This window comes from Populus trichocarpa, chromosome 6, assembly GCF_000002775.5.
Source record: "Populus trichocarpa isolate Nisqually-1 chromosome 6, P.trichocarpa_v4.1, whole genome shotgun sequence".
In the NCBI taxonomy this organism is placed as follows: domain Eukaryota; kingdom Viridiplantae; phylum Streptophyta; class Magnoliopsida; order Malpighiales; family Salicaceae; genus Populus; species Populus trichocarpa.
The window spans coordinates 12,380,552-12,408,336 of NC_037290.2; the positions used below are offsets into that span (position 1 = coordinate 12,380,552).

Sequence of the window (27,785 nt, forward strand, 5' to 3'; positions counted from 1 at the left end):
TTATAAACTCTTTTATGGGTCATATGCCCTTAAACTTGAGGTCGACCCCTACTAGTGCTTGCTCCTAATTGAGTAGGCCTCAATGAATCCCTCCTCAACCTGTTTATAGTAACAGATTATTGTTGGCTCTGGACTGAGGTCTGATTTGGACAATTACTTCTAAAATGTCCCAGTTCATCATACAAGTAACACCTATTTTCTAGGCTTTTGCAATCCCTCAAATAGTGCCCTTTTTGCTAGTAAATAAAACACCTTATTGTCACCTTACAATCCCTAGAATGTGCTCTATTACAAATATCATATTATGGGAAACAACTAATCCATGAGCGGTAGTTCTAAATAAACTCCATTCTCGGTCTGTTCCTGGACTATTTTTCCCATTTGGAATGCTCCTCTACTAGCTTGAGAAAACCTGCTAAATGGTACTCCTAGGAAAGGTTTATCCATCTTTTAAATGATTGTCCATGCCATTTTGCACCACCCTTTATCTTATTTAGAAGGGGTGGTTTACCTGTGTAAGACGTAAGCTCTTTCCTCTTCCATACATCTTATTGTTCATGTTTATCCATTTTGGTTGCTCTTCATCAAACACTGCCTCCAAATAGCGAGCAACCTCAATCAGTTCCCTAGCTATCCTTAATAAAAAAAAAATAACTAACTTTTTTTTAAGCTCATCTCTCAACCTTTCAATCTGATGTTGCTCATGGGAACCAAAACAGAAGCAAAAATTAAGAGATTCTAGAATCATCTCTTGTACTCCAATATTGTCATACTTCCCTAACTAAGAGTAAGAAACCCATGCTCCTTACTCCTGTGATGCTGCCAAGAGTAGTACCTGGTTTCAAACTTAGTCTAAAAGTCCATCAACGATAACACTTTCATGGTTTTTCTCTCTCACATAACTGCCTATCATGAATATGCACTATCAAATAGTAGTCATATCATATAGTTGACCCATACTTCCTTTAGATAGAAATCTGAGTGGGAGATTTTCATACCTTCTAGAGCCAATGTTTGGCTACCTCTACATCCTTCTCTTCTATGAATGGGACAAATCCCCATCTCTCTCATATTCTTTATTTAGTGCACTAAAGTAAAGGTATTTTCTCTGCTTGCGACATTTGTTACTCTTGCCATACCCAACATAATAGCCTCATAATTTGCTTTAAAGTGTAAGATCCTGATATGATATGATATGATATAGATGCTCTTGGTGGCGCTATAGACAATGGCCCATTGGATTGTCCCATCCTACTAGATGCCTCAAACTATGACATCCCTGATGGCAATGATGGGGAGATATCTTTGGGGGTAATAGACTCCCCCTAGACTAATTATGATGGCACAATCGATGAATGAGATGTAGTATCTCCTAAAGGATCTCCCATATGATCCTCTCTACTATCAATAGAAGATGGGTCAGATTGAGTTACCCTTCTAGACTTTTTAATCACACAAGTCTACTGAATCACATCTAGATGCTCTAATATCGACTATAACATCCCTAAATTTTTGATGCATTTCTAGTGATTTAACAATATCATATACATGAAAACAATGTAATTTTTCTCTTACCTTTCTCTTACTCCAATATCCCATAGTGTACATATTATATTTCAATGTGAGTCCTACGGTAAATGGAATGTCATGATATATATACATGTTTAAATTTTGGATTGTTTTCATTAGATTATCAATTTCACATTTAGGTCCCTTGCATCCAAATATAACATTAAATCTTATCCCAAATGAATTTTAATATCAAGGTTGACACTTACAACACATTTCATATGCATTGCAACCTACCAATGGTTTATCAGTACAAAAGGGTAGAGATTTTCCTATATAGGACCCTACCTAAAATTTCATCATGTTATTTCTTGCATAAAACCACTTTACAAGATAACCTTATCACCACGTAGGTAGCCTCAAATATACCCCTATATAATTTTTGCATTTCTCTAATTAATGATCTTGCAACACATTTTTAAAACAATTCTTAACACTTCATAACAGTCTATAATAATTCTATAATCCCTAATTTAACTACATATATGACATATAATATATTATAAATTCCTTAAAGGAGCACGAAAATGATTATTAAGAGTCTTTTTATATCAAACTTACATACAAGAACAAAATGAAGATTATAACATCTCATATATGAGATTTATACCTATAACAAAACTAGTGAATTGAAGGACAAAGTCAATGTTGTTCAAGAGATCAGAATGAACTTGTAACATATATAACAATAAATGAAATATTGAATATTCACTTACACATTTCATAAATAAAAAGATTAACACTCGTAATCATATTAACAGCCCTTAAAAATACATTATCCCACACAAATGAAATATCCTTAATTTTTCTCCTAAAATTTTCAAATAAATTATAGCAGCAAATAATAATTTTATCCTCATCTAGATGACCGACTTAGATATTCATTTAATCAAGTTCCTATCTAATTTAACTGTCATATCTTATTATTTTTCAATTCATTAATTAAGTCCTTGTCCCAAACAGATGACTTATTTATTTCCATTCATTCATCCGAGTCCCCATTATAATGGTGAACATATTCTTCATTTAATCAAGCCCATGTCCAAATGGTCGACTTAATCTCCATTTAAATTGAGTTCATGTCCAAATGACTAACTTATTTATCATTTAAATCAAGTTTCTGTCCAAATACCTCACTTATTTTTTTCATTTAAATCAAGTCCCCGTCCAAAGAGCTGACTTATTTTTGTTTAAATCAATCCATTTCCTAAAAGCTCCTATATGGCTAACCCTAGGTATGCAATTTCCCCTTGATTTAATATACTTATTTATTTTTATGAAAAACTTGCAATATTTAATTCAAAAGCTTTTTAGTTATTAAATAAAAAATAATAATAATCTTGTGAGTAATCAAATCATTTTAGTTAAAATTTTCTTATGAGAATATCAAGTGCTAGCGCGAATAAAGTTTAGTTATCATTTTAGTGCTCCTCGCGAGACATAAGTCTTTGAAGTTACTAGATTATTGATCGACGCTATGTTGTGAGTTGTATTATTTTTTTATTATAAAAAATTATTTAGACATAGCTAATGTTTTTTAGCAGGAAAAAAAAATCAAATCATGTGAGAGTTGAATAGAAGTGACCCAATCGATTTGACTGGTCCAAATACAACCTGGACAACCCAGATTAACCTTCCAAATTAGTAACCAAGGTCACGAGATCATGATAACCATTATATAAAGCAAATCAAAATAAATTATAAAGTTCAATTCTTAATCAACTCAACATTGAAAAATGAAATTGAAAAAAATAATAATTAAAAAATGACAAAAAAAACCAGCCGAAATCAACCCGAATTAACCTGCTAAATTCATGACCCAAGTCATGAGATCAAGATAACCCCATAGAAAATAAATCAAAATAAATTATGAAGTCTAATTCTCAATCAACCTATTATTGAATGATAAAATTGAAAAAAAATTAATTTTAAAAAAATAACACAGGAAAATAACCTGAGTCAACTCGGATTAACCCACCAAACTCATAACTCAAGTCATGAGACTAGGATAATCTCATAGAAAGTAAATCAAGAAAACAAGCCGAGTCAACCTGGTTAGTTTGTTAAACCTGCGACTAGGATCATGAGATTAAGATAACCTCATATAAAACAAATCCAACAAATTATGAAGTCCAATTCCTAATAAATCTATTTTTGAACGATGAAATTGAAAAAAATATATAAAAAAGGATACAATAAAACAACCTAAGTCTAATCTGGTTAACTCGCAAAGCTCTTAATCTAGGTTATGAGACCAAAATAATCTTATAAAAACAAGCCAAAACAATTGATAAAGAACAATTCCTAACCAAGCAATTGTTGAAGATATTGAAGGATAAAATTGAAAAAAAATACCAATTAAAAAATGAGACAAAAAAAATCAAGTTAATCGAGTTAACTCGTCAAACCCGTGACATGGATCATAAGATTAAAATAACTATATAGAAAGCAAACCATAACAAATTATAAAGCCTAATTTCTAATAAACTAAATATTAAAGAATAAAATTAGGGGAAAAAGCATAGACTTAAAGAAAAAAATTTAAAAATACTATTACAATTACAATGAATAATACATCACCTCTCTTAATTTATAGAATAAGAATATGTGTGTGTGTGTTTATATATATATATATATATATATATATATATATATATAAACACACACACATATATATATCTATCTTATCCATGCTAAAGAAGACAATGCAGAATGTAAAAAAACAAAAACCTTTTATTTTATCCTTGTATCGTCTTGTCAGTATATATTATATTTAAAACACTAGAAATTTTATTTCTTTTCATTTCCATTTCACTATATCACGCATACTTTACTTATTCAATCATTTTTCAAATCTTTTTCCTTTCATAATATGAAAGTAAAAAAATATTAATTTAGTAAAAAATCCCTTATTTTAATTTCTTATGTTGATTTCTAAAACCAATATTGATTAAATAAATTTTATATTACTTTGGTTATTTAATCTTCTTATTGATATACATTACAAAAAAAAAAAAAGAATTATAAATCTATTTTGTTTTATTAATTTTCTTTGATATTCATAAAGAAGATTTTGTAATACAATAACAAATATTTGACAAAAACTTATATTTAAAAATCATACAGGAAAGGAACATAAAAAAAAAAAATCAAGATCCCGGTGTCAAACCAAGCTCATGAGTTGATAATTTAAGTAGTGTTTAGGAACACGGTTGAAACCGTATTTTTAAAAAATTAAATTATTTTTATATTATTTTAATGTGTTGATGTCAAAAATAATTTTTTAAAAATAAAATAATATTATTTTAATATATTTTTAAATAAAAAATATTTTAAACTACAATCATTATCATATTTTCAAATAACTTGTAGAATCAATACTAGGCACACCAGAGTTGAGACATGTGGGAAGCAGCCAAAGGGCTAAATTAAAATAAGGTGGACAAAGCGTTATCAATTATTAGGGATGAGCAAAAAAACTAAAAAACCGATTAAACCGAGAAAACTGAAAAAAAAAATAACTGTAAAAACCGAACCGAAAAAAAACCCGATTAAACCGATTAAAATTTTGAAAAAACCGGCCGGTTCGGTTCGGTTTTATAAGCAAAAAACTAAAAGAATCGAACCAAACCGGAACCGAAAAAAACCGAGCCAAACCGGAAAAACCGAACCAAAACCGGAAAAAACCGAGCCAAACCGGAAAAACCGAGCCAAACTGGTTTTAACCGGTTTTTACCCTAAAAAACCGAACCGAATCGAAAATGATCACCCCTATCTAATATTGTCTTCACCAATGAGTTTTGATGGTTTTTGTAGAGATATGGTGGATTGCATAGAGAATAATTGGGTGTCATGTGAAATCATATTTCTACCCTTTTTAATGAAATGAAAAAAAAATGAAAACTCTCCCCTACACCCACATTTTTAGCATACAACTCAACATAAATAGTCAGTTTTGGAGTTTACACCCACATTTTTAGCATACAACTCAACATAAATAGTCAGTTTTAGAGTTTGTAAATCCAAAACTTCAAATTTATATATCTTCCAAGTGTTAAAATTGCATAATTGAGATATGGATAAATTACTAAAAACATTTTACATTCTATAGCTTGTTTTCTATATAGTATAATAGCTATTTGATCATCGCTAAGCCATGAGTTAGATATTTCTTTTTTCTATAAAAAAAAATTGCATATTCAAGCTTTTTGATGTGTATATAAAAAATTACAAGTATAAATTGAAAAACTTATATATATTAAGATATTTGATATTGCAACATGGTCATTTCACCTAGTTGTGTTGAATGACTTTGTCTACCAAAATTAATTTTTTATTTAATCAAACGATAATAAAAATAAAGACACATGAAATTAATTAAATAAAATAAAAAAAATAAAATGTTACGTAAGTTTATATATATTAGAAATATTATGCAAAAGTAAATATTTTTGTATTTATATAAAACATAAAAAATATTATAGATGAACTAGAATTATCTCTTTAAAAATTAAATGCATACAAAATAACTAAAAAAATAATTGATATTTAAAAGAGGTTATATAAATAAAATAAAAGAGAGAAGAGATATTAATTCAAAAACAAACAAATAAATAATTTTGAAAAAAATCATATAAAAAAATCAACAATTAAAAAAAAACAAATTTAGAAAAAAAGAAGAGAGAGGAAAAGGTCAGGTGCTACTGAGCTTGATAAGTAAGATCAACCCATTTGGCCCATTTCGTAAGGATCTACGCTTGAGCCCTTAATATTTTCTTTATTGTAGCATATCATCTGCCTTTTTTTTTTTGAAAAAAAAATTAACTCAGAAAACGTGTCATGTGCTAAGGCAGAAGACGCGTTGTCTGATTTTCCTCAAATCTTAGCCAATGTGGTTGTCGAAAAACCGAGGTTGAAGGTTTTCTTACCTAAAACCAATTTTCAGATTATTTTTTTTACCAAAAACACATGAGCACTTTTGTAAATCTTTTCATGGCCTTAAAGAAACCTAAAAAATCATTCCAAATCCCAAAATCAACCCAAAACTAAAAATCTTACTAAGCTTAGATTTAATTTTTAGGCACTTTCAAAGTAAAAAACACACTTAAGCCGAACTCTCCTCATTAAATGAAACTAGTTGACACAAAGATCAATCATTTTACTGGTTGAAATCGGTACCAACAATATTTTTCTCTCTAACACCGAGATCAGACGACCTCTCTCTTCTCTCAATACCAATAACTAAAAAATAACAAAAATGAAATTTTATATGAAAATTGAACTGAAAAAATATTAAAGGGCCAAATATTTATAATTTATAAGTTTGAGGATTAAATTAAACTTTTTATGTGAACTTTGAAACCATCATCCATTTGTGGCACATTTTCTACTTTTTGATCCCTATCTTTTAATTTTGTCATTAGTCAACAAATTTTATTCAATTATTCTTGAATTTAGTTTAAAAAGAATGCAATCACGCAAAAAAAAAAAATTAAAATCAAATTGAAAAAAAAATTAAAACAGCTAGCCCATGGTAAAATATGATAGGATAAATAGTGTGCATATAGAGTGTTTTATCCATACTGTTTAGCTTTTAAGACCTGTTTAGAATTGTGGTAGTGGTCGCAGTTCAAATTGTTTTTCGCTTAGAAATACATTAAGATAATATTTTTTATTTTTAAAAAATTATTTTTGATATTAACACATCAAAATGATCCAAAAACACTTAAAAATATTAATTTTAAGTAAAAAAAATCAAAATTTTTAAGAACACGGGTTGGATCGCGTTCACAAACTAGCCTTAATATATAATGTATAATTTCACTCACCCTATTTTTTAAAACCACTACAGTTAGAAACATTTTTATGAATACACTGATGATTTGTTACTAAGAATACAAAACAAGTACATTGTACAAATAAAAGCATTATAAGACTAGCATAAAAAAGGTCAATCAAGCTGTTAAACAAACGACAATTATAAAAAGCAGGCATTGGCTGGACACATGAGAGGAGTGAGCAATTTAACAGCAATGACTATCAAAATTTAACCAAAAATCTAAAAATTTCACTTGATGGATTTTTCAAAGCTGCCTAAATCGAATTCATTATCATGACTAAAAGCTGACACACTCTCCCCAAAATTGTTCACAATCAGCCACCAGGTGCAACATGGTACTTGCAACTATGTGGCCGCAATGCTAATCTTGCGGCAGCCATTCCCGGTGGTCAAGGAGAGACATGATCAACTGGAAAATGTCAATCCTAATTGGCTCAACCCAATAATGTATTACCATGGTCAGATCCGCAAGATCCATTCTCAAATGCTGACTGGACCTCGGATCATCAATATTTACCATATAATGAACCAAATGGGATCAAGCAAAACTCTGTGACAGACCTAAAACCATTCAACTCATTGGTATAATTTGATAAATAACAAGAGCAGCAGTAAGTCTTGTAAAAACAGCAAATCCTTTATGTTTTTACACGGCCAAAATACCAAGGTTAATTCAGGAATAATCATAAAGTGATAAGCTTTTGTCATCTGACACACTTGCAAGCCGGCCTGCACGGGGACCAGGACCGCCTGGTGGTCGAAATGTCACTCCCCAAACTTGATCTACATGGTTGCTCATTGTTTGCACAGCAGCCCGCATGCCGAGATCCCATAGCCTTACAGTTTTGTCACTTGAGCCTGTTGCAATAGCTGCTCCATCCGGGCTTGCATCAACACTTAATACCCAGCTTGCATGACCTGACAAGGCTGCTATCATACTCTTCCCCTCAGCATCATACATGTGCACATGGGCATCATCCGATGCAGAAAAGAGCACCCGTGGATCAGCAGGGGAATACACAAGAGACCGCACAGGCATGAAGTGGCCTTCTAGATGGTGTAAGAATTTGGCTCGAGCTACGTCAAAAACAGAAATAGTGCCATCCATGGAGCCACATGCAACCCGTTTCCCATCAGGACTCCATGCCACTGATAGTACAAACTTTTTGCTGCTATTCTTATCGGTGGGCTTGGGTCCTTCTTGACGGGGAATCGACAGGGTAGCAATCAACTTCCATTTTTCTGTATCCCAGAGCTGGACTGATGCACTACCACCACCAGCAACTGCTAGAGTGGTACCCTATAGGTAAAGCTATGGTTAGCACTGGTTAAATTCAAACATAAAAAAGTGACAATTTCCAATTTTCTACTTCAATTACAAAGTATCTATGTATGGAGAGCCAACATTGGCAATTCGGTTGAACTATGCCTCATACCTTCTAAATAAGATGTAGCTCATACTGATGAGTTCTTTTTTTTTTTTTTTTTGGAATGACAATATTAAAGACAGGTTCTACATGCAGACAATTCCAACCAGCCTTGAAAGAGTACAGAAACTCTAAAAATAAAAATACAAATTTGTATGCAGACACAATGATAACAGAAGAAGAGTGGAGCTTGATGGGGATAAAATTGCAGAGTATAGCTGTTCATAAGTAAATTAACCCAAAACAAGTTTAGAATGATTGGGATTGCAGTGCTCACTATGGCATGCATGCTTCAAAATTAAATACTCAATAAATTGTGTCATTTCAACTTAGGCCTCAAGGAAAAAGAAAAAGAATAGAAAAAACTTAGGTCAGAGCACGATTTATTGCAATTTACATGGGACAAGGAAGCATGAGCTGCTACATTACAGGTATCATAACAGTTTAATTTAGCTTCAATTGTACTTAAATAGGTAATCAAACCAAGTTAATTATGTGCTTCATAAACATGAAAAGCAATGAGGCAAGTGAAATTAGCCAATATACTAAGGAGGGGGAAGGAGGGGGGAATCGAAGAATTATAAGCAGATAACACCCTTTTGATGCTATGAAGGGATTAGAATCAATTTATGGGAATTTGATTTGAATTCCTGTAACAAAAAAACCTTAAACATCAACAAATATGTCACACTGAATTACTAAGTTCATATAACATCGCTACCTAAATGATCTACTTTAATAGGTAGTTTGTCATGTACGTCACACTACAGTCCATCAATGCCTATTGTGTAATGGATGGCTGCGATATCAACCCCCACATCCTCCTCCAATAGTTTAATCAACAAGAAAAGAACATTGCAAACTATCTAACTAATTGAACTCACCGAAGGAGATTGATTGCTCATGATTTTTTTTCCATGAAAGTGAAATGCATTAAAATAAATCCTTTCGGTAAAAGATGGTACATAAGTAAAGTCCCAGCACGTGATTTTAAAGAAAACCATGAGCTATTTACAGATCCCAAAATGGATGATGCTTGAAGAATTTTATACCAAGTAGCACTAAGCAGGTGATCAGCATTAATGTATTCTACTGAAGTTCAAGAAGCTCTCCATCTTTCTCTCTGTTTATTGTATGGCACGGATGCGTTCTTTGCCTCTGCAAATGCTATCTTTAAAAAAATCTTTTTCTAGAGATAGAGCTATTTCTAATGAATGCATATCTTTATATTTACACTGTCACAAGTTCGCAAAAAATTAATCTTGAAAAAAGAAAAAGAAATTAACTTTCCAAGATAACCACTCTCAAAACGCAAATAGGCTAACAATCTTTGGGAAATGAAAAAAGCACCTAGAAGGGAAACAAAAGTGCTAGGTGGGAAATACTTTCACCTAATTAAGTAACGGCTAATTTGGCAGATCACCTTCTCAGACGTAAGCAGCCCATTCGTTTATATGGCTTCTATGTTGCCAACATTAATAGAGCAGGCAACACTTCCAGTTCGTGCAACCATAAAATCGATCAAATTACGGACAACAAGTAAAACAATCTATCTAATTAACAGAATTCTCCAAAATATACTATTCTTTTTATATAAGCCAGGCCATCTCATCTCTAATGTGCAAATATACAAAAACTTAAAAATGAAAATCAAAAGAAAAAGAAAAAAGAAACAAAATTACCTTGGGATCGAACTTCATTTGCCAAACTTCAGAAGGAGGAGCTTCAAGAGTAGCAATGCTGGCGTTGGAGTCCACATCGAACACTCGAACGAAGCTATCGAGAGATGCCGACGCGGCGATGGACCCGGAAGGATGCGCTGCAACCGAAACGACGCCGAGGCAGTGACCAGTGTTGGTGCGCTCCAGGGTGAGCTCGTCAGGCTTCCAAAGCTTAACTGTCTCGTCGAGTGAGCCAGTCATTAGAAGAGCGGGACGGGTCTCGGTGGCCGGGATCCATGTGGCTGCCCATACCGACTCGTCGTGAGCATTCTCTATTGATTTTAGACCTGCTAGTTTCATTTTCCTTTCTGTTTGGAGAGGAGCTGAGATGAACCCTAGTCGTGAAGTGAGGGTTTCTTTGCAAGTTTTGGGATGGTGATAATTTTTCGGAGAGGAAACGACACGTCACTAACTAGAAAAAGCAGAGACAGCCTGTTATTTTGGGGGAAAAAAAGGCCCTTGTTATGTAAAAGTATTTTCGCTTATTAGCATCTAAAATTAAAAAAATATATATATTCAAATAACACATCTATACAAAATAACAGTTTTGTACTTCCAAATACAACTTGTAAATAAGTTATAATTGGAAACATAATATTTGATAAATATCATGTTTAGAATGAGACATCCAACAAACCAAATTATTCTAAATTAAAATTCTAAATAATATATATTTTATCTATTAAACTTTAACTAACCTCTAATCCTAATTAATATCTAAACATTATCAACCACTTACCCTAACTATCATAAAATGACAAAAAAACTTATTTAACCCTAATACAAACCCTAAATATTTATTAATTCTAATTCAAAATTTAAACCTTAACCCTAACTAGTGTAAGTTCCTTGATCATTAAATATTTATTTTAAATTAAAATCCTAAATAATACATATTTGATCTATTAAATTCTACCTAACTTCTAATCCTAATTAATATTTAAATTTTATTAATCACTTATAACAAACATCAACGATAAAAAATTTTTTTTAACTCTAATACAAACCCTAAATGTTTATTAATTCTAATTCAAACCCCAAAATTGAACCCTAACTAATGTAAGTTCCTTGACCATTAAATATTAACTATAATCCAAACTCTAAACATTAACTTTAGTGCAAACTATAAACTCTAATTCCTAACTCTTGAACTCCTGACCACAAAAATTAGTTGTAATTGAAACCTATATTCTATAACCCTATAATCCTTAACAGCAAAAAAACAAAAAACTAAATCCAAACATCAAATACTAAGACTCCAAACCCCTAATAAATCATTAGAAATATAATAATTAACTAAATTATTTAAAAAAATAACATAACCACACATTAATGTAATATATTACATTACATAATCCATTACATTTGAATCAAACATACCATTAGATATTTAAAATGTGAAATAATGTCATGTTTTACCAAAAATCAATGAACAAAAGACTTTTTGTTATAGGGTAATGCAATTTGATTCTCCAAAGAAACCTAACTCTATCATTTGCAGGATTTGTAACACATCATCTGCATCAGCAATATTCATCGGCTCTTTGAACCTTTTCTGGTTATGATTTTTTTTATTACTAGAAACAACTCGTTGATTTTTTTTTTCATATAATATATAGGTTTTTTCAAAAAAATAATTTGATATTTGAAAAAAGATAAATAAAAATTTATCACATAATTATTTGGAAGAATAGCAATGAAAGTAGAGAATATACGAAACAAAAATATATAATGTTATTTATTGATAAATGCTAAGTCTAAACGTAGTACCATTTTTTTCTTCTTATCTTTTATATTTAAAAATTTGCATGTTTTAAAAATATTATATTTATTAAAAATAATATTTATATTAATTTCAAATCAAATTATTGTCCACTCAAATCAAGATAGATCCATAATTGATCTATTTAATAAAAGGGTTAATAAATTCATATTATTATTGAATTCATATCATAAAAATTATATACTAGCTCTATTTAATTACATCAAATTTGGATTAGATTCCAATCAAGATTCAATCCATTGATAGTACTAGTTAAGATAATAATTAAGTTTATATGGAAAGAAGTTTTTCTATTTTAGTTAATTGAGTTAATTAGAAGGGGTAAGAATTTAATAATTTTAAACGGGAAAGCTATTGTAATTCATATTTTAGTTAATTAAGTTTATATGAATTAAAATTCCATTTTTAGTCATAAGCTAACAAGATTTTAAAGGTAATTTAATTGAATCAAATATTCCGACATAGCTATTAAATATAATTATGGATTGAGGTTAATGTTTTGTTTGATAGGAGGTGAATGAAGGGTAAATTTTACCTTTATGAAATTTAAGTTAGTTTGCTATGCTTTTTTTGGCAACGGGAATTTTAAGGATGGTGTCGATATGCTTTCCTTAGAAGGTAAATCTTACCCTTAAAGAGATATATATGTATGTACGTTGTCTATATATATATATATATATATATATATATATATATAAGTACATACTAAATAATGTTTAATATTTGATTGCTAATAATTTAATTATTTTCTCCTTGTTTCTACAAACATTTAACCCTTTAATTTATTAACACATCAAATATTTTTAAAAACCAACTTTAATATTCTTTAAAAAATATCTTTTAATAATTACTCATATAATAATTCACCCTCATTTTTAATCTTATACCAAACATCATCTAAAAATGTACTAATTAATAAATAAAAATAGACTATAAATGTGAGCAAAGAGCAAGTTAGTTTAGATAAGATTATAAAAAATATTATTTATTTATTTATTTTCCTTGAAAGCTCAAAATCAGGTGGAGGAGCATGTGCATAGGAAGATTATGGTATAGATCTTTGAAAGGTTATCTAATTTTAGGGATACGTAGAGAGTGTTGGGATACCTTTTACGGGTCTAGGCTTAACCATGGAAGAAAAGGTTTGCCAAACAGCAAAGAAAGAAAGAGAAGTAGTTTAGAATAGTGATTATCCTCGTAAAAACAATAAAGATACTTAATAGGTAATAGGATGATACATATACCAATATCTATCAGTCGAAGCACTCAATAAAGAGTCAAATAATTTCATGAACTTAAACTCTAACTAAAAGTTATAGGGTAAGTCGCTACTCTCCTCACCTAACCTGAAGTTTCCATGTGTATATATTCCAAAGTGATATATCACAAATAGAATAGTGATGCATGAAGATATTCACTCATATACAACGTACATGCATGATCATGATAAAACATGCTAAAGCGTAAATAAGTAAAAAAAAAATAAGTCAAATGAGAAAATTTAAACACATCAAATCATATAAACCACATAAAACACAAAAGCTTTGTCCAATACTGTCAAAAACAGAAAGTCCCTAGTGGAGTTGCTATTTTATCACACGTGTACATGCAACGTGGCAGGACATCGAGGTCAAGGAGTTGCCACCTGGTTGTTTGATTTAGGGTCAATAGGAGACTCGAGTGGACTGGTCTTATCAGAAGTTTAAAAGTAAGGGACTAATTGTGGCTAGAAAAGATATTAACACCACTAACGCACCTTATCTGAGGTAAAATGCATTAAGTTGTCTTGATGTTGTTTATAATTGTTGATGGGTTCCTAGCTAGTGGTTCGTCTATGGATCAGAACAAAGATTTATGCTCGTGAACAAAATTAACATTTCAAATTTATTATAGGCTCGTATGCCTAGATAAATTCTTATAGGAAGAAACCATGTAGGTACTCTAAAAAGATCCACCTGTCTTGGAAGGCAAAAATATTTTTTATAATTCGTATATTGTGATGAAAAATACTCATAATTAAAATTGATGAATATTAAAAACAATTCTGAGAATTTCCTATTTAACTCCTGCTATTTAAATATCAATCTACTTATAGATCCAACATTTATACCAGAATATTGACCATTCATTTTCAGAAAAAAAAAACCCTTAACTTTAGGGTTATTGAAATATTGGCCAAATCCTTAAGGAATTTTACAAACTTCTTGTTAATTCCACAAGATGCAAAGAAAAACAAAACAATACCTAAAACAATGCTAAAACATTTTTTTTAATAAATAAAATACAACTTTTTGTAAGAATTAGGTTGTATGCAACAAGAAAAAAATTATTTTTAGGCCATGTTTGGCAAAAACCCATTTTTCCTTAAAAAAACTGTTAAAATAGGCTTATGAAGTGTTTGCCAAATACATCCTTAAACCAAAGAAAACCTTTAGCAAAAATATTGTTAGCCAAACAGGGTCTTAACCTTTGACCCAATTTTGACCTGATCGGGTTTACTCGACCTAGTCGACCCTACCTGATTGACTCCACTTGGTTGATATGAAATCTTTGGTCCGACCATAAACCAAACCAAAGACATGGTTTGACCCGAAAACTAAACCAAAAATGAAATAAAAAATTAAAACGAATCAAACTTTAAAAATAGAAAAAACTAATTTTTTTGACCAAAAACAAATCAAACACATAAAAAATGAAGAACACGAAGAACATTCATCATAGTTTCAACAACATGACTCTCTAACCAAACCACATACGATCAAAACAAGACTACAAACATTTATGAATCATGCAAGGATTAATAATCTAACATCTATTCACTTCGATTATCAAAGAATCACCACGATTTGGTCCAAATGGGTTTCGGTTCTAAACAAAAATCCTAGGATTTAAACACATTAAAAACTTGTTATTGATGCCAATAAACCCTAGATTATTAACTAGTCAAATATCACAAAGCGTTTAGTGTAAATAAATCAACCAAAACTGGTCCAAATTATAGAGTTAAGGTAATGTTCTTTCCAAGAATACGAAGAACACTGCCTAGCAACCCAAAAAAACTCAGCACATGGTTAAACCCTAGAAATGGCCTTCTAGACCTTTAAACACATTGCCTTTGGTCCTCACGAACCACATTACCAATACTAAACATAGTTGAATAAAAAGAACTAATAAAAAAAAATCAAATCATCAAGATAATGCATTAGATTCCACCTTCATATATGCAACCCCAACAACAACCAACAATAACGTCAAATTTCAATTCAAAACCGACTCTATAAACAACTTGAGACCCAAATCAAGCCCAGGAACCATGAAAATACACTAGAAAAAAAAAGCATTAAACACTTACTGCCATATATATGACAGAATACAAAAACCATTTTATTTCAGCAAAATAAACATCAAAACATTTCCTAAACATTCAATAAATAGTAACAAACAACTCAGATCAAAATTAAGCAAAGAAAAACAACATTTTATACATTAATAAAAAATAAAAGATCAATACAATGTATCAAAAAAAAATCAAAACACCACTGGAATATGCAATGAAGAGCTAAAGGTGTGCCTTATGGGCATCACCTACTAGATTAGAAGAGTTTTTTTATACCTTCCAAACTCTAACAATGGTTGTTGTCTTTTCTTTCCCAAGCTTGCTACTTTCTCTCAAAGTTGAGGAAATTTTTATGCTAGGTTCTTAAACCTTCACACTTGGAATTCATTTATCCTATCTTCCTTTCTCTTCTTTCTCTCCTCCTTGATGCTCCTTTGTCTTGATTTTTCAGGGGTATTTATAAGGTTTCAAGCTAGGATTCAATCAAAGATTAATCCTTCTTCATCAAAGCTTGGTCCTCTGATCAAAATAGGAGAGTTTTGGGTATGTCTTACAGCTGTAAGCTATGTACCTATATTTGTTTTACAATAATGGTTTTGCAACAAACTTGGTATTGGAGATTTTAGTGGTTTTCCAAAACTTGAAGACCAAGGAGTTTGTTTCTGGCTTTTTAATCTTGAATGAAACATGTCCGATCTTTGATAAAAACATATTGAGAAGGTTTGAAGTGTGAACACATAAAAAAATTAATGGTTTTGAGAAATGGGTATTACATCCATCGATGACTGAGCTACCCACTTTTGAGGTGTTAGTGCAACTCTGATATCATCGTCATTGAAGACCACTTGAAGTTGGTAGAGAGGGAAGACACCTTTTGTTTGGATCTTACCTTGCTCGATTTGGAGGCATATAGCTTCACATCCATTCACTTGAATGTGTGAAATCGATCAGCCCAGAATCTACCAATGTATTGAGGTAATGTAGTGAGGTTGATCGGAGACAAGATGTTGTTAAGATCATTAGAGAAAATAGGATGCAAATGTTTGATGGGAGTAGTTGAATTTTGTAGAGGGGATGTTTCTCAATCAAATAGTGTTAATTACAGCTCTTGAGGTGGTAAAAAATGCCACATTCATTCTCCCGAAGCTACCTACTTGATCAACCAAAACTGCTAAAAAAAAAGATACACGGTGGCCAAATGATGCGTCGTCTAAGCTAAACTCTAAAAATTAGGGTTTTTAATTTGGGATTTTGGTAAATGGAAATCTAATCCATTTGTTTTTAATTGCACTCATAATTGCCTCATAAACTCTTAATTTCATGCAATTTCACTCATGCCAAACTCAATTGTCAACCCTAGAGTTGACGACCTGTTTCATTTTAGTCCTTAATTATGAAATTGTGTATTTTGACCCTTAATTGATCAACAAAGTTCTAATTTATTCAATTTATCCCCTCATTTGATCAATTTCAACTCATGCATTCACGCGTATTTTCCAGTTTGGTCCTCGATTTTGGATTTCTTCAATCAAGTCCCTAATTGCCTATCAAACTTCAATATTTATGCAGTTAAGCCCCTGATTTGACCAAATTAACTCTTTAAAATTACAAATCAACTTTCAGACTTTAATTGCTTCTAATTAAAGCCAAATTGACTTCAAATATTATTTTTTCTTGCAATTAAGTCCTTAATAAAATTAATTAAGCTTTCAAAAATATCATTGAGTCCTTACCTATCCAAATTTGTATTTTGTTACCCCAAATAAAAATATTTTCACCAAATGGATCATTTATCAATTAGAATTGAGCTGCCAATTTTGTCAATCTTATACATTTTGATCCTTCAACTTTTCCACTTGTTGTCTTGGTTTTTCACCACCAACTTGAGTAATCTTCTAAGATTTCTTCATGTATATTCTCTTGTATTTTGAATTTTTTTTCTTTCTTTTCTTGACTTTTTATGGAATAAAAAATTAGTAATAATAGTGGGGAATGACAACAAGTTATAGACAACATAAAAGCACTATAACTCTATTCTTATGCCACTCTTTGCTATTGTAGGGAGTTAGATGATGATGAGCCATCATGTAGCATTTTTAATAGAGGTTGATCAATTGGCTTATGTATTGGTGACTGACTATCAAGTTCTTCGTGGTTATAAGATTGGCCTTTGTTAGTTACACATACCGACTATTCATTAGTCATAACAATGATATTTTTATCGACTAATTTATTATTGTGTTAACAAATTTGTCTCACCAAGCATGTTAATTTGTTAATCTTATAGATAATCTTGATGATGAATCACGTGGTTTCTTGATCAATATGTTATTTGTTCTTTGTTTCTTATCTCTAACGAAGAGAAACTACATTTAAAAACTTTATCTTAAGCCTAGGCAGATAACAACCTACAAATCAAATATAATATAAGGTTTCTAATTTGGCTCTATCAGATTAAAAAGAAAGAGTAATTTAAAAATAATCTGATTTGGATAAAAAAATAATGAAATACAGAAGAAAATAAAAGTTGTAAAGGAAAATAATAAATTGTAAAAAGAAAGACAAATTATAAAAATAAATTACATATCCATTAACTAGATGATTTTTTTATATTATTATAGAGATAGAATCCTATGTGAACTATAATTTCTAACTATATACAAGTTGTTTATAATATATCAAAAGTGCACAACATGAATTTTACTACAATTTGCATTTCTATCAACATGTCACCTTCTTGGCAATCATATATTTTATGACTAATTTGTAATCCTTGTAAGTGTAATATGATATATATCTGTTATCATGTTAGGGCTTAGTTTTCTAATTAATATCTCTATAGTCATTTTTCTTTTTTGGTCGATCATGACTTCTAGCTTTCTTGATCGATCATGACTTATAATTCCATTAGTTGATTATTAACAATTCATTTGAGCTTTTCTTTCTGTATTTGGTAATGAATAACTACTATTCTTATTTAGTAGACACATGAATATTTATTGTATTACTTTCTATATTTCTTAATCAATTTGAATTCTTTCTAAACCTAGTCGATTTTATTGTTGACAATCAATTTTAGCTATCTTTTCTATGTTTGGTAATGAGCAATACCATTATTATTTAGTTAACACATGAATATTTATTTTTAGTGTACACAGAAAAACTGAATAAGAATATCTATTTCTTCTTTTTATTTTTCCACTCCTTTCAAATTTTCAGATTTTTTCTTCTCTCACTCGCTTATCATTTTTTTATGTTTTTTTATTTTTTTTAATTTTTTCAGCTCACACTTAGGGTAAAATTGAGTTAAGACATAAATAAATAACTAAAAGAAAATAAAATTTCAAATCCTTTACGAATACTAAATAACAAAGTCTTGAACTCAAGAAAATATAGAATCTTCAAGAATAATCTTCAAGCGTTATCAATATCAATCATATTCCGGATGGATGATAATAAGCAGTGTTTTTCAATCGTTAACCTTCAATTAAACAATATTTGTAAAAGAAAAATGTGTCTACAAGATTAAGCAAAAACACCATAGAAGCCCAATGCAACCACCATACTCCTTTCGTTAAACCCTGAAGATGGCTGGCTCTAGTTGGTAAGCAAAAAAACACAACCAAAGCCATGAGCAATTAACTTGGTGCTTTTTATCTTCGAACTTTGAAAGAAGAAGAAGAAGAAGAAGAAGAAGAAAATCCAAATCAAATCCTCTACAAAGGAGCTCCGAATGGTGAATAAAAAACATTACTCAAAGCTCCTATCTGCATACCATCAACACATATATATATATATATATATATATATTTTTTTTTTTTTCTTATGTAGGATCATAAACCAAATTAACCGAAGAGAAAAGGAGAAAAATGTGTGAATTGTAAGGAAACCCTTCAACTTCAAAGTAATTTTCAGATTTTTGTTGGATCTGTACCTGGGCCATGGTCCCCACTTCCTTTCTCTCTCAAAGAATTTATCTTCTCCAGCCTCCACCCATCTCTTAGCCTGGCAATAAAAGTGTCTGCTTTCATATTAACATCAGGGCTGGGACAAAAAGAGGGCCCACCAATCCCATCCTTACCGTCCGTTTTGTTGACTGTCTGTCTGCTTGATTCCTTGTCAACCTCCTCCGAATCTGGAGAGCTACACCGTGAACCCTGTGCACTTCGTTTCTCAACAAGATCCCCTCTGGGAACAAATTGAAAACCTGGCATCTGACATGGCGGGGGAGGCGGTAGAGGAGGCATTGCAACGAGCGGGGATTGTCCTCCGTTATTCACATTATCTACATATAAATTATTCACCCCTGTCGGCAACGGTGGCTGGCCTGTGGTGGATGATCTTCGCCTCCTTGGGGGTTCCGGTGGGGGCAGAGGCACTTGGCTCTTATGCCTAGCTAACCTCTTTGTCGTTGGAGGAGGAGGAGGGGCTGGTGGTGGAGAAAAGGAATGAATTCTCTTACTCTTGCTATTTTTTCTAAATAAAAAGTGGAACACTGATGGTGGCGGTGGAGGAGGTGGAGGAGGAGGAGGCGGAGGAGGAGGCGGTGGAGGTCTAGTAGAGGAAGGCGGTTCACTTGGAGAGCGAAGCGTATCGTTTTTGGGTAAAACTTGTGTTTTCTGTTTCTTCGTTTTTTTCCTATATAAAGAAGCCAAAACCATCTTTATCTCTTTAGTTGCATTCGTCCTTTTACGTTCACTTTTGCCGTGCATTTTCTTTGGTGGCGCTGGGGTTGCATGCCGTGGTGGTGGTGGAGGGGGCGTTGGTGGCGAAGTTTTGATTTTTGTGGATTCAAGGTCATTTTCATTTGCCTTCTCTATTTCGCTTGGAAGTGTTCTATATGTTCGCTTCTGTTTGTGATTGGACTTCGTTGTTGTTGGCGGAGGAGGCGGTGGAGGAGGAGGCGGAGGCGCAGAAGTCTTCAGCGGTGGTGGCGATTGTAACTTTGATGAGGAGCAACTTACAAAAGTATCAACAGGAATATCCTTAACACAAGATTCTTCGAACACTCCATTCCGATGTCTCCGATGGTGGATTGGTGAGCGGTACTTGTTTATTTCAAAATCATCAAAGAACCGAAATCGATCATCAGGAGTTTCCCAAAAGGAGTCTTGCATTAAATCAGGGTAGGATCTACTGTTCATCTTTAACCTGTCGCCTGTGGCGGCTGTCGCTGTGCCACCAAGTGGTGTACTATTGTTGGTATTAGCATAGATCTTTGGGTCAGAGAAGTCATCAGCAAACCATGGAGCATTTGAAACGGAGTGTGGTTTCGATTTGTCGTGGTTGCTGGGATTGTCTTCATTAGTGGTTGACTCGTCGTCGTTTCTTCTAGCAAAGATGCCACAGAGAATTGTAAACAAGACTAGAAAAATATAGAGTGAGTCCCAGCTGCTCTTGATAACAGTAGTATTAGTGATCGGTCGAATTTTGTGAGAGGTGAGGGAGAGCAGAGAAGGGAGAGCAAAGAACAAGAGAATTAATGCAATTATGGGTAAGATCACGATGAGAAGTGGTAGGTTGAGGAGAGGAGATGGGGAGCCACGGCGAGGCATGGAGGGAGAGATTGTTGTGTTATGACCAGAAGGGTGGTGGGTGGCCTGTGTTTATATTTCTTTTAGCTTGGAGTATGGTATTGGTTTTGCTTGAGAGGAGGGTGTGATATGACCTTTTGAGCTTTTATTAAGGAAACGAAATGATGTGTTTTTTTTTTAATGCCAGTAAATAATTAAACAACTTTGTAACAAAAACTAAACAAAATAAAAGTAAAGCTGTTATTAAGATTGATTAGGTACTTGTTCAGAAAAGACCTCCGAAAAAGGTGCTACTAAAGGAATTTTTTTTTTAAAAAAACTAATACACTACAAAAAAAAGGTTTAGAGTTTAAAATGTTACATAGTTTTTATACATTACCACTATTCTAAAACATAGTTATTAAAATAATTGCAATTTAGAATAATAGTTTTATAAAAAAAACTATAATTCTGAATCACGGTTACGAGATATATATATATATATCACTGCTCTTTAAAAAAAAAAAAACCTTAGAACCCAAAAAAACTCAAGAGAAAACAACCTTTAAATCACTCAAAACATCGTTCAATCCTCCATCAAAGCACCAAAATCATCTTCTCCTTGTCTCCACGAGTATTTCTATCCTTTTTTTGCTTTAAACTGCCGACCAAACTTGTGTGTCTAGCCAAATTGCCGCCACAACCGCCACCACTGGCCACCTACACATCATAAAAGTAAGGTAAAACTTTTGCATTGTTTGTTAGTTTGACGGATTTACTTATTGAATTAATAAATTTTGTGTTTTGATTTAATTTGGAATTTGTGTTGTGTTTGATAATTAGATTATTTTTCTACATGTAGGTGCTCAACACTTTGAGCTATTTATAGAGTTTCGTATAATTTCATAACTGCAAATCTTTTAAATGTATTATCATATAGTGAATGTTGAAAGTATAAAGGGAAAGTAAGAATGAAACAAAAAGACAAAAAGAGATATTTAGCAACCGAAAGGGTTCGCCGGATTGATTGACATCCATAAGGGATAACCATATTATTAAAAACTAAAAGGTTTGCTGAATTAATTGGCATTCGTAGAGGATAGTTGGATTATTGGCAATCAAAAGGGTTCGCCTAATAGATTAGCATTCGTAAAAGATAATTGGATTGTTAGCAATGAAAAGGGTTCACCAGATTGATAGGCATTCATAAAGGATTGTTGGATTATTAGCAATTAAAATGTGTTTGCTAGATTTATTGATAACCAAAAAGGATTTGCCAAAGTTATTGCAAACTGAAAGGGGTTTGCCGAAGGTTTACCTGGAATTAAATAATATCATTGATGATGATAGTTTAAGGTTGTACTGGATGACCGGAAGGTATAATCAAATATGTAAGATTGTTGATGTGTGAGATAAGATTTGTAAGAAATAAAATAGGTGTGAATTTTATTGAAAATCATGAAAAAGGAATGAAACACAAAAAGAAAGAACCGGAAAATAGAATTAAAAAAAAAGAGAGGAAAGGAAGTAAAATGTGGAATGATGGATGAAAGATTCATATTTGACTTTAGGATGGAGGAAGTTTAACTAGTGATATTAATATAGAATCCATTTAGATAGTAAGCCCTTGGTAGTCGTGACTACTTAAATGTACTATATTTTAGGATGACATTGGAATGCAATTCATAGGATGTTTTTGGAGAACTTAAGGTACGAGTTAGAATACTACTATAGGGATAACAATGGGGTGCATTTAAATGCTGTGTCAGGCAGTGTATATATGAAGAATTTATGGATATCGATAATAGTAAGATATGAAACAATAAGATATTGGTTGAACAATTAGGTGGGGTGCATGTGGGTTGTTTTAATAACAGAAGAGTGGTGCCATTAGGAATTGTTAAGGTGGTTTCAGTATGTTGGAGAGGTAGCTGAATTGACAACCTAAAAATGATAGGTGATGAGTGAATTGGGAAACTCTATATGCTGAAAGAAGTAAGATTATGTGAAACCACTATATGGTAAGAATATAAACACTATGACTTAAAAACATGTAATTGTACAACATGTTTGTTAAATATGAGATCATTAAGTATGTGAAGATATAAATAGATAGATTTACATATTATATTGATAAAAGTAGAATACTAGAGTTATAACTAATTGAGTAAAACATTTAGATGAGAGATTAGGATACTAATTGTTATAGTTGGAAATTGGCAGGAAGTTACCTATTATGGTGATCAGGTTTTTGAAAGTATCCATGATGAAAATTTAAGAGGGATTAACCTCTTTTTTTAGTTTGGTCTATGAGGTGGTACCATGGGATAGATTTACATCAAAGTTAGAGCTTAAGGATGTGTCAAGATGGGAAGGTTTCTAAGATGAAGGTCAGATAAGAAATTGCCTCCAAATTTAAAATGAGGAATCGAGTAAAGAGTTGTCAAAGAACAGAAGTAAATATCGAGAGGAGAATACAAAAGAAGATATACTTGTTGAGGTATGGAATGAAATGTGAGGTCAATTGGCCTATATGATGTTACATGTGATACATGAAAATTTGGTAAGGTTTACTGCTTACTAGAGTTCACAGATACCTGGATCTGCCTTGTAAGTTCTTCAAATATAAAGCTTGTATATGTATAAATATATGTTGTGATTGCAGGGTTTTCTTACTCATTTTTGTAAGTCACTTGTCAGCAAATTAGTGCTTAAGAGATTTGGTGAGATGACGGATATAATAAATATTTGATTAGGTCATAAAGTAGCTTAATGGAAGCTAGTAAACATGTATTTGTAAAATCTTCTCGTGTAAAATTGATCATTTATGTAATTTTAGAAGTGTTAGCATAATATGGGTAATACATGTTGTCACAAGATTATTTTTTAGTTCATTTGCTTAAGTGGCCTGAGGCCTGTTGTGGGAATGAATTGTTGTATATGTAGGAATTGGAATTTCCTTGATTTGCTGTACAGATTTTTAAGAGAAGATAAGAATTGTTAGTGACCTGGATAAAGGAAGTTCTACCAAAATTTCAATAGAATTGTTAATGACAGGTTAAAGATTGAAAATATGATAGAAAAGAACAATGATAATCTTATAAGAGTAATTAAAAAAAACAATTTCCCTGTTTTTCATATGAGTTGAAGGCTCGAAAGCTTTTATAATTGCAGGCCATTACAAGATTCCTTTTAGGGAGTGTATACAATCATTCCCACAATGATAATTTTTAAACTCCACTAATCAAGGCTTTAGTGGAAATTGGCTTGATTAGATTTTTTACGTTTTGTATTTTCTCATTGGATCTCTAGAGATAATTTATAGTGCTTTCATCTCCTTATTAGATGATGGTAAAGAGCTCAGTTGTGCTTTTTTTAGCTGGAATGCTAGTGCTAAAATGAGAAACGAGCTATATGTACAGATCATGAAGGCTAAGACTAGAGCCAGGTTTAAGGTTGTGATACCACACCCTAGTAGATTCACAAAAAGTTATAGGAAGAATTTTGCACATAGCATCACTCCTTTTGTTATGAGTTCTAGAATGTTTTTAACATTTTTTATGTACTTCCTAGGATTACAAGACAATTATAATTGTCTAAATTGACCTTTGCGGCAACATAGTCTTTGGATATATGAATGGGTAACGCTTTGTGACAAAGTAAAAAGCTCTTACCTGGTAGGGATAATATTCATTCTTACAAAGTTGTACAATCATTATTTTACATTTGAGTCTTTTTCATTAAACTGCCAAGTGGCCTTCCTCTACTGGTAGTTTTGCCTTTCTTGCCACATTCACATCAATAAAACTATGTGTACTACTGGTATTAATGAGAACAATAATTGAACATGTCCTAATTTTCCCAACTAATCTCATAGTTTTGGGAGAAGGTGCCCCTGCAATGGCATGCAAGGATATGCCCAATAGATCAGCTTGCTGGATTGCAGGTATAGTCTCTGTGTCAGATTGATTAAATGTCTCCTTTTCTTCTAATTCTTCTTCTCCCTCCTCTTTAAATTCCATTCCCTCGAGTAAGTATAGTTGGGTCTGTTGCATTTGTGTCGTCGAGTAACTTTTTTCTCTTCTTTTATACATTTGGTTGAGACTTATACGCTTTATGGGATATGGGTTTCTTCTCGGGGATGGTGGGTTAGATCTTGGTCGTTGGGGGGTTGGAAGTCTAAGTGTTGGATCTGGAGCTGGTAATCTGAGAGGAGTGGGCTTGAATGAAAATGTATATGGGTTATTTTCGCCTCGAGTGTTTCTATAAGAGGAATGTTTTCTGGTCACTTCTTCTTTTTGTAGCCGAGCCAAACCAAAGGCAGCAACAAGAGTATGTGGTTTGAACATGGTAACAATAATTCACAATTTATCTTTTAAACCACTTAGAAAAGTACTTATACGAAACTCTTCACTTACCCCACTTATTTTATTGGATAGGATCTCAAAGTCTATTTGGTAATCCTCTACACTCCTTGTTTGCCTCAATTTGGTGAATGAACCCACTGGATCCTCATATGCTGAAGGCCCGAATTTGGTACGAGAGCCTCTAAGAAGTCATCCTATTTTGTCACTAGGCTTGATTCTTTCAGCTAATAATACCAAGTCAGTGCCTCCCCTTCCATGTGGAAAGAAGCAATTTCCAACTTGTGGTCTTCTGGAGTCTCAACATAATTAAAGAATTGCTGCGCCTTCAAGACCCATTCGTTGGGATCTCCCCCATCAAAACGAGAAAAATCCAATCGAAGAGATCGAGCCTGAATTCCCCCGTGTCCATTAAATAGAGGATTAACATTTGCTTTGACATTGTTAGAAGTCCCTTCATTTGAGGTGATTTTAGTTGTAATTTGTACCAAGCTATCATAGGTTGATGCCAAATTATTGAGTTGTTGTAGCACACCTTCTATTAGCATGTCATGCCTGAATTTCTCTTCTTTCAGGGCAGTGGTTACCCCTTGCAAATTGTTTACTGTTTCAGATAACTGTGATAGTCATGTTCCCTCAGCCATGTTGCAGAAACGCTGACTCTAATACCAACTTTTTATGACCAGAAAATTAATATAAATAAATTCTGGCAATTTGAGGAGTCAGGAAACCTCCACAGATGCTCACGACACAATTAAGATTCAAATGATATCTTTCATTCATAATACTCTGGCCTTTAATAGGCATTTAATAGACTTGCAAAGAAATAGGAAAATAATTGACCCACTTCGCACAAATTGTGCGTTATCAAATAACAAATCACGTAACAATTGGAACAACCTACTGATTTAGTATATACCCAACAAATTAAAAATATGCAAATCTAAAACACCCTTTAACAATTAAAGTAATTCCCTAGCTTACTTAGCCCCATTTCACATAACCAATTTTGAGTGCATAACAGTATGAAGAGAAAAAAAAACCTATGGTCTAAGAGTAGAGTGACATGACTAACTATTATGGCCCGAGTCTAGAATGACACGGCTAACTTTGGCTAGCTTTGATGGCATATAATATGAGTTTATGTTACCATGCTTGGTTTTCAATCTCTAAGTAGAGCTTTAGCCAATGATGGGATATGGATTTTGCTTGGTAACTACATGCATTTATAAACCTAGTCCTTAAACTCTCTATCATTGGTGAAGATATTTGTGTGCTACCACTAGCTAGCCATGATGACTTCGTTGATTATTGTGTCATGTGTGTTATTCGTGAAAATATTGATGATGGACATTGTTTACTTTGTATAGCAAAATTTGTGTGTGCATAGAAAATTATTTGCATGAAAAGCCTGTGAGCAACTCTTTGAAACCTGAAAAAATCCATAGAAAGTTGTACCTAGGCAGTATTGGATACATCAGGGTTAGTTTTAGTCTCGGTTTGATATTCCCGTTGTTTGAAATTGAAAAGTTTCAGCCATTTAGGAAGACTAATCGCTTGGACCTAATCTAAACGCTTGATTTTTTTTAAAAAAAAATTAAAATCTGAGCACTATCGATTCGAAATATGGAAATGTAAACTAACTTACACATGAATATGTTAGATAAAAAAAAATAAAATTGAAGAGAAAATAGTAGCGTTTCAAAGATTGAATATCTAGCTAGGCTAATGATACTGGAAGACAAAATAATTTCCATAAGACTCGCAACAAAGTAGGTGGTCGTGTAGCTAGCCATTGATTAATATGTCTCGTAGGGTTGATAGAAAAAGGCCATCAAACTAGGATTCCCCCCCTTCATGTTCGTTATGTAACTTATAATTGATTGAACTTTGCCAACAAACAATAACTCGAAGACATAATAGAAACACAGGAAACATCTTCCACCGTAAGTCTTCGTTGTCCGAATTCTGAGCTTGTACGTCCTCAAAATAAATTTGATTTGCAGAGATCTCTTGAACAATTGCAGGCTAGCTTGTGTTCGTGGAGTCCATACGACCAAGAAGTGCCATAGCTGGACGCAAAGACCATTTTTAAGACAGCTGCCTCTATGATTGGAGCGTGCTTGTAATGATTGAAATCATGTCCTTTACAACAAAACATGAAGAACAACAAAAGGAAAACATAAATAAAGGTGGCACTTTTTATGTCAAAAGAGAAATTCAAGCGCTTGC

General features: G+C 32.3%; 2 protein-coding genes across 2 annotated transcripts; both read right to left on the bottom strand.

Annotated features, from left to right (window-relative positions):
* Positions 1-7,966: 7,966 nt before the first annotated feature.
* On the bottom strand, positions 7,967-10,985 carry LOC7484647 (WD repeat-containing protein VIP3). The gene is made up of 2 exons (XM_002309166.4): positions 10,518-10,985; positions 7,967-8,708 (listed from the first exon to the last, which is right to left on the bottom strand). The coding sequence occupies exons 1-2, from the start codon at positions 10,854-10,856 to the stop codon at positions 8,082-8,084; spliced, it is 966 nt and encodes a 321-aa protein (XP_002309202.1). The 5' UTR covers positions 10,857-10,985; the 3' UTR covers positions 7,967-8,081.
* An 8,602-nt stretch (positions 10,986-19,587) lies between these two features.
* LOC7484648 (formin-like protein 14) lies at positions 19,588-21,231 on the bottom strand. The gene has a single exon (XM_002309167.3). It carries the CDS (start codon positions 21,229-21,231, stop codon positions 19,588-19,590), a length of 1,644 nt encoding a protein of 547 aa, XP_002309203.1.
* Between the last annotated feature and the right edge of the window lie 6,554 nt (positions 21,232-27,785).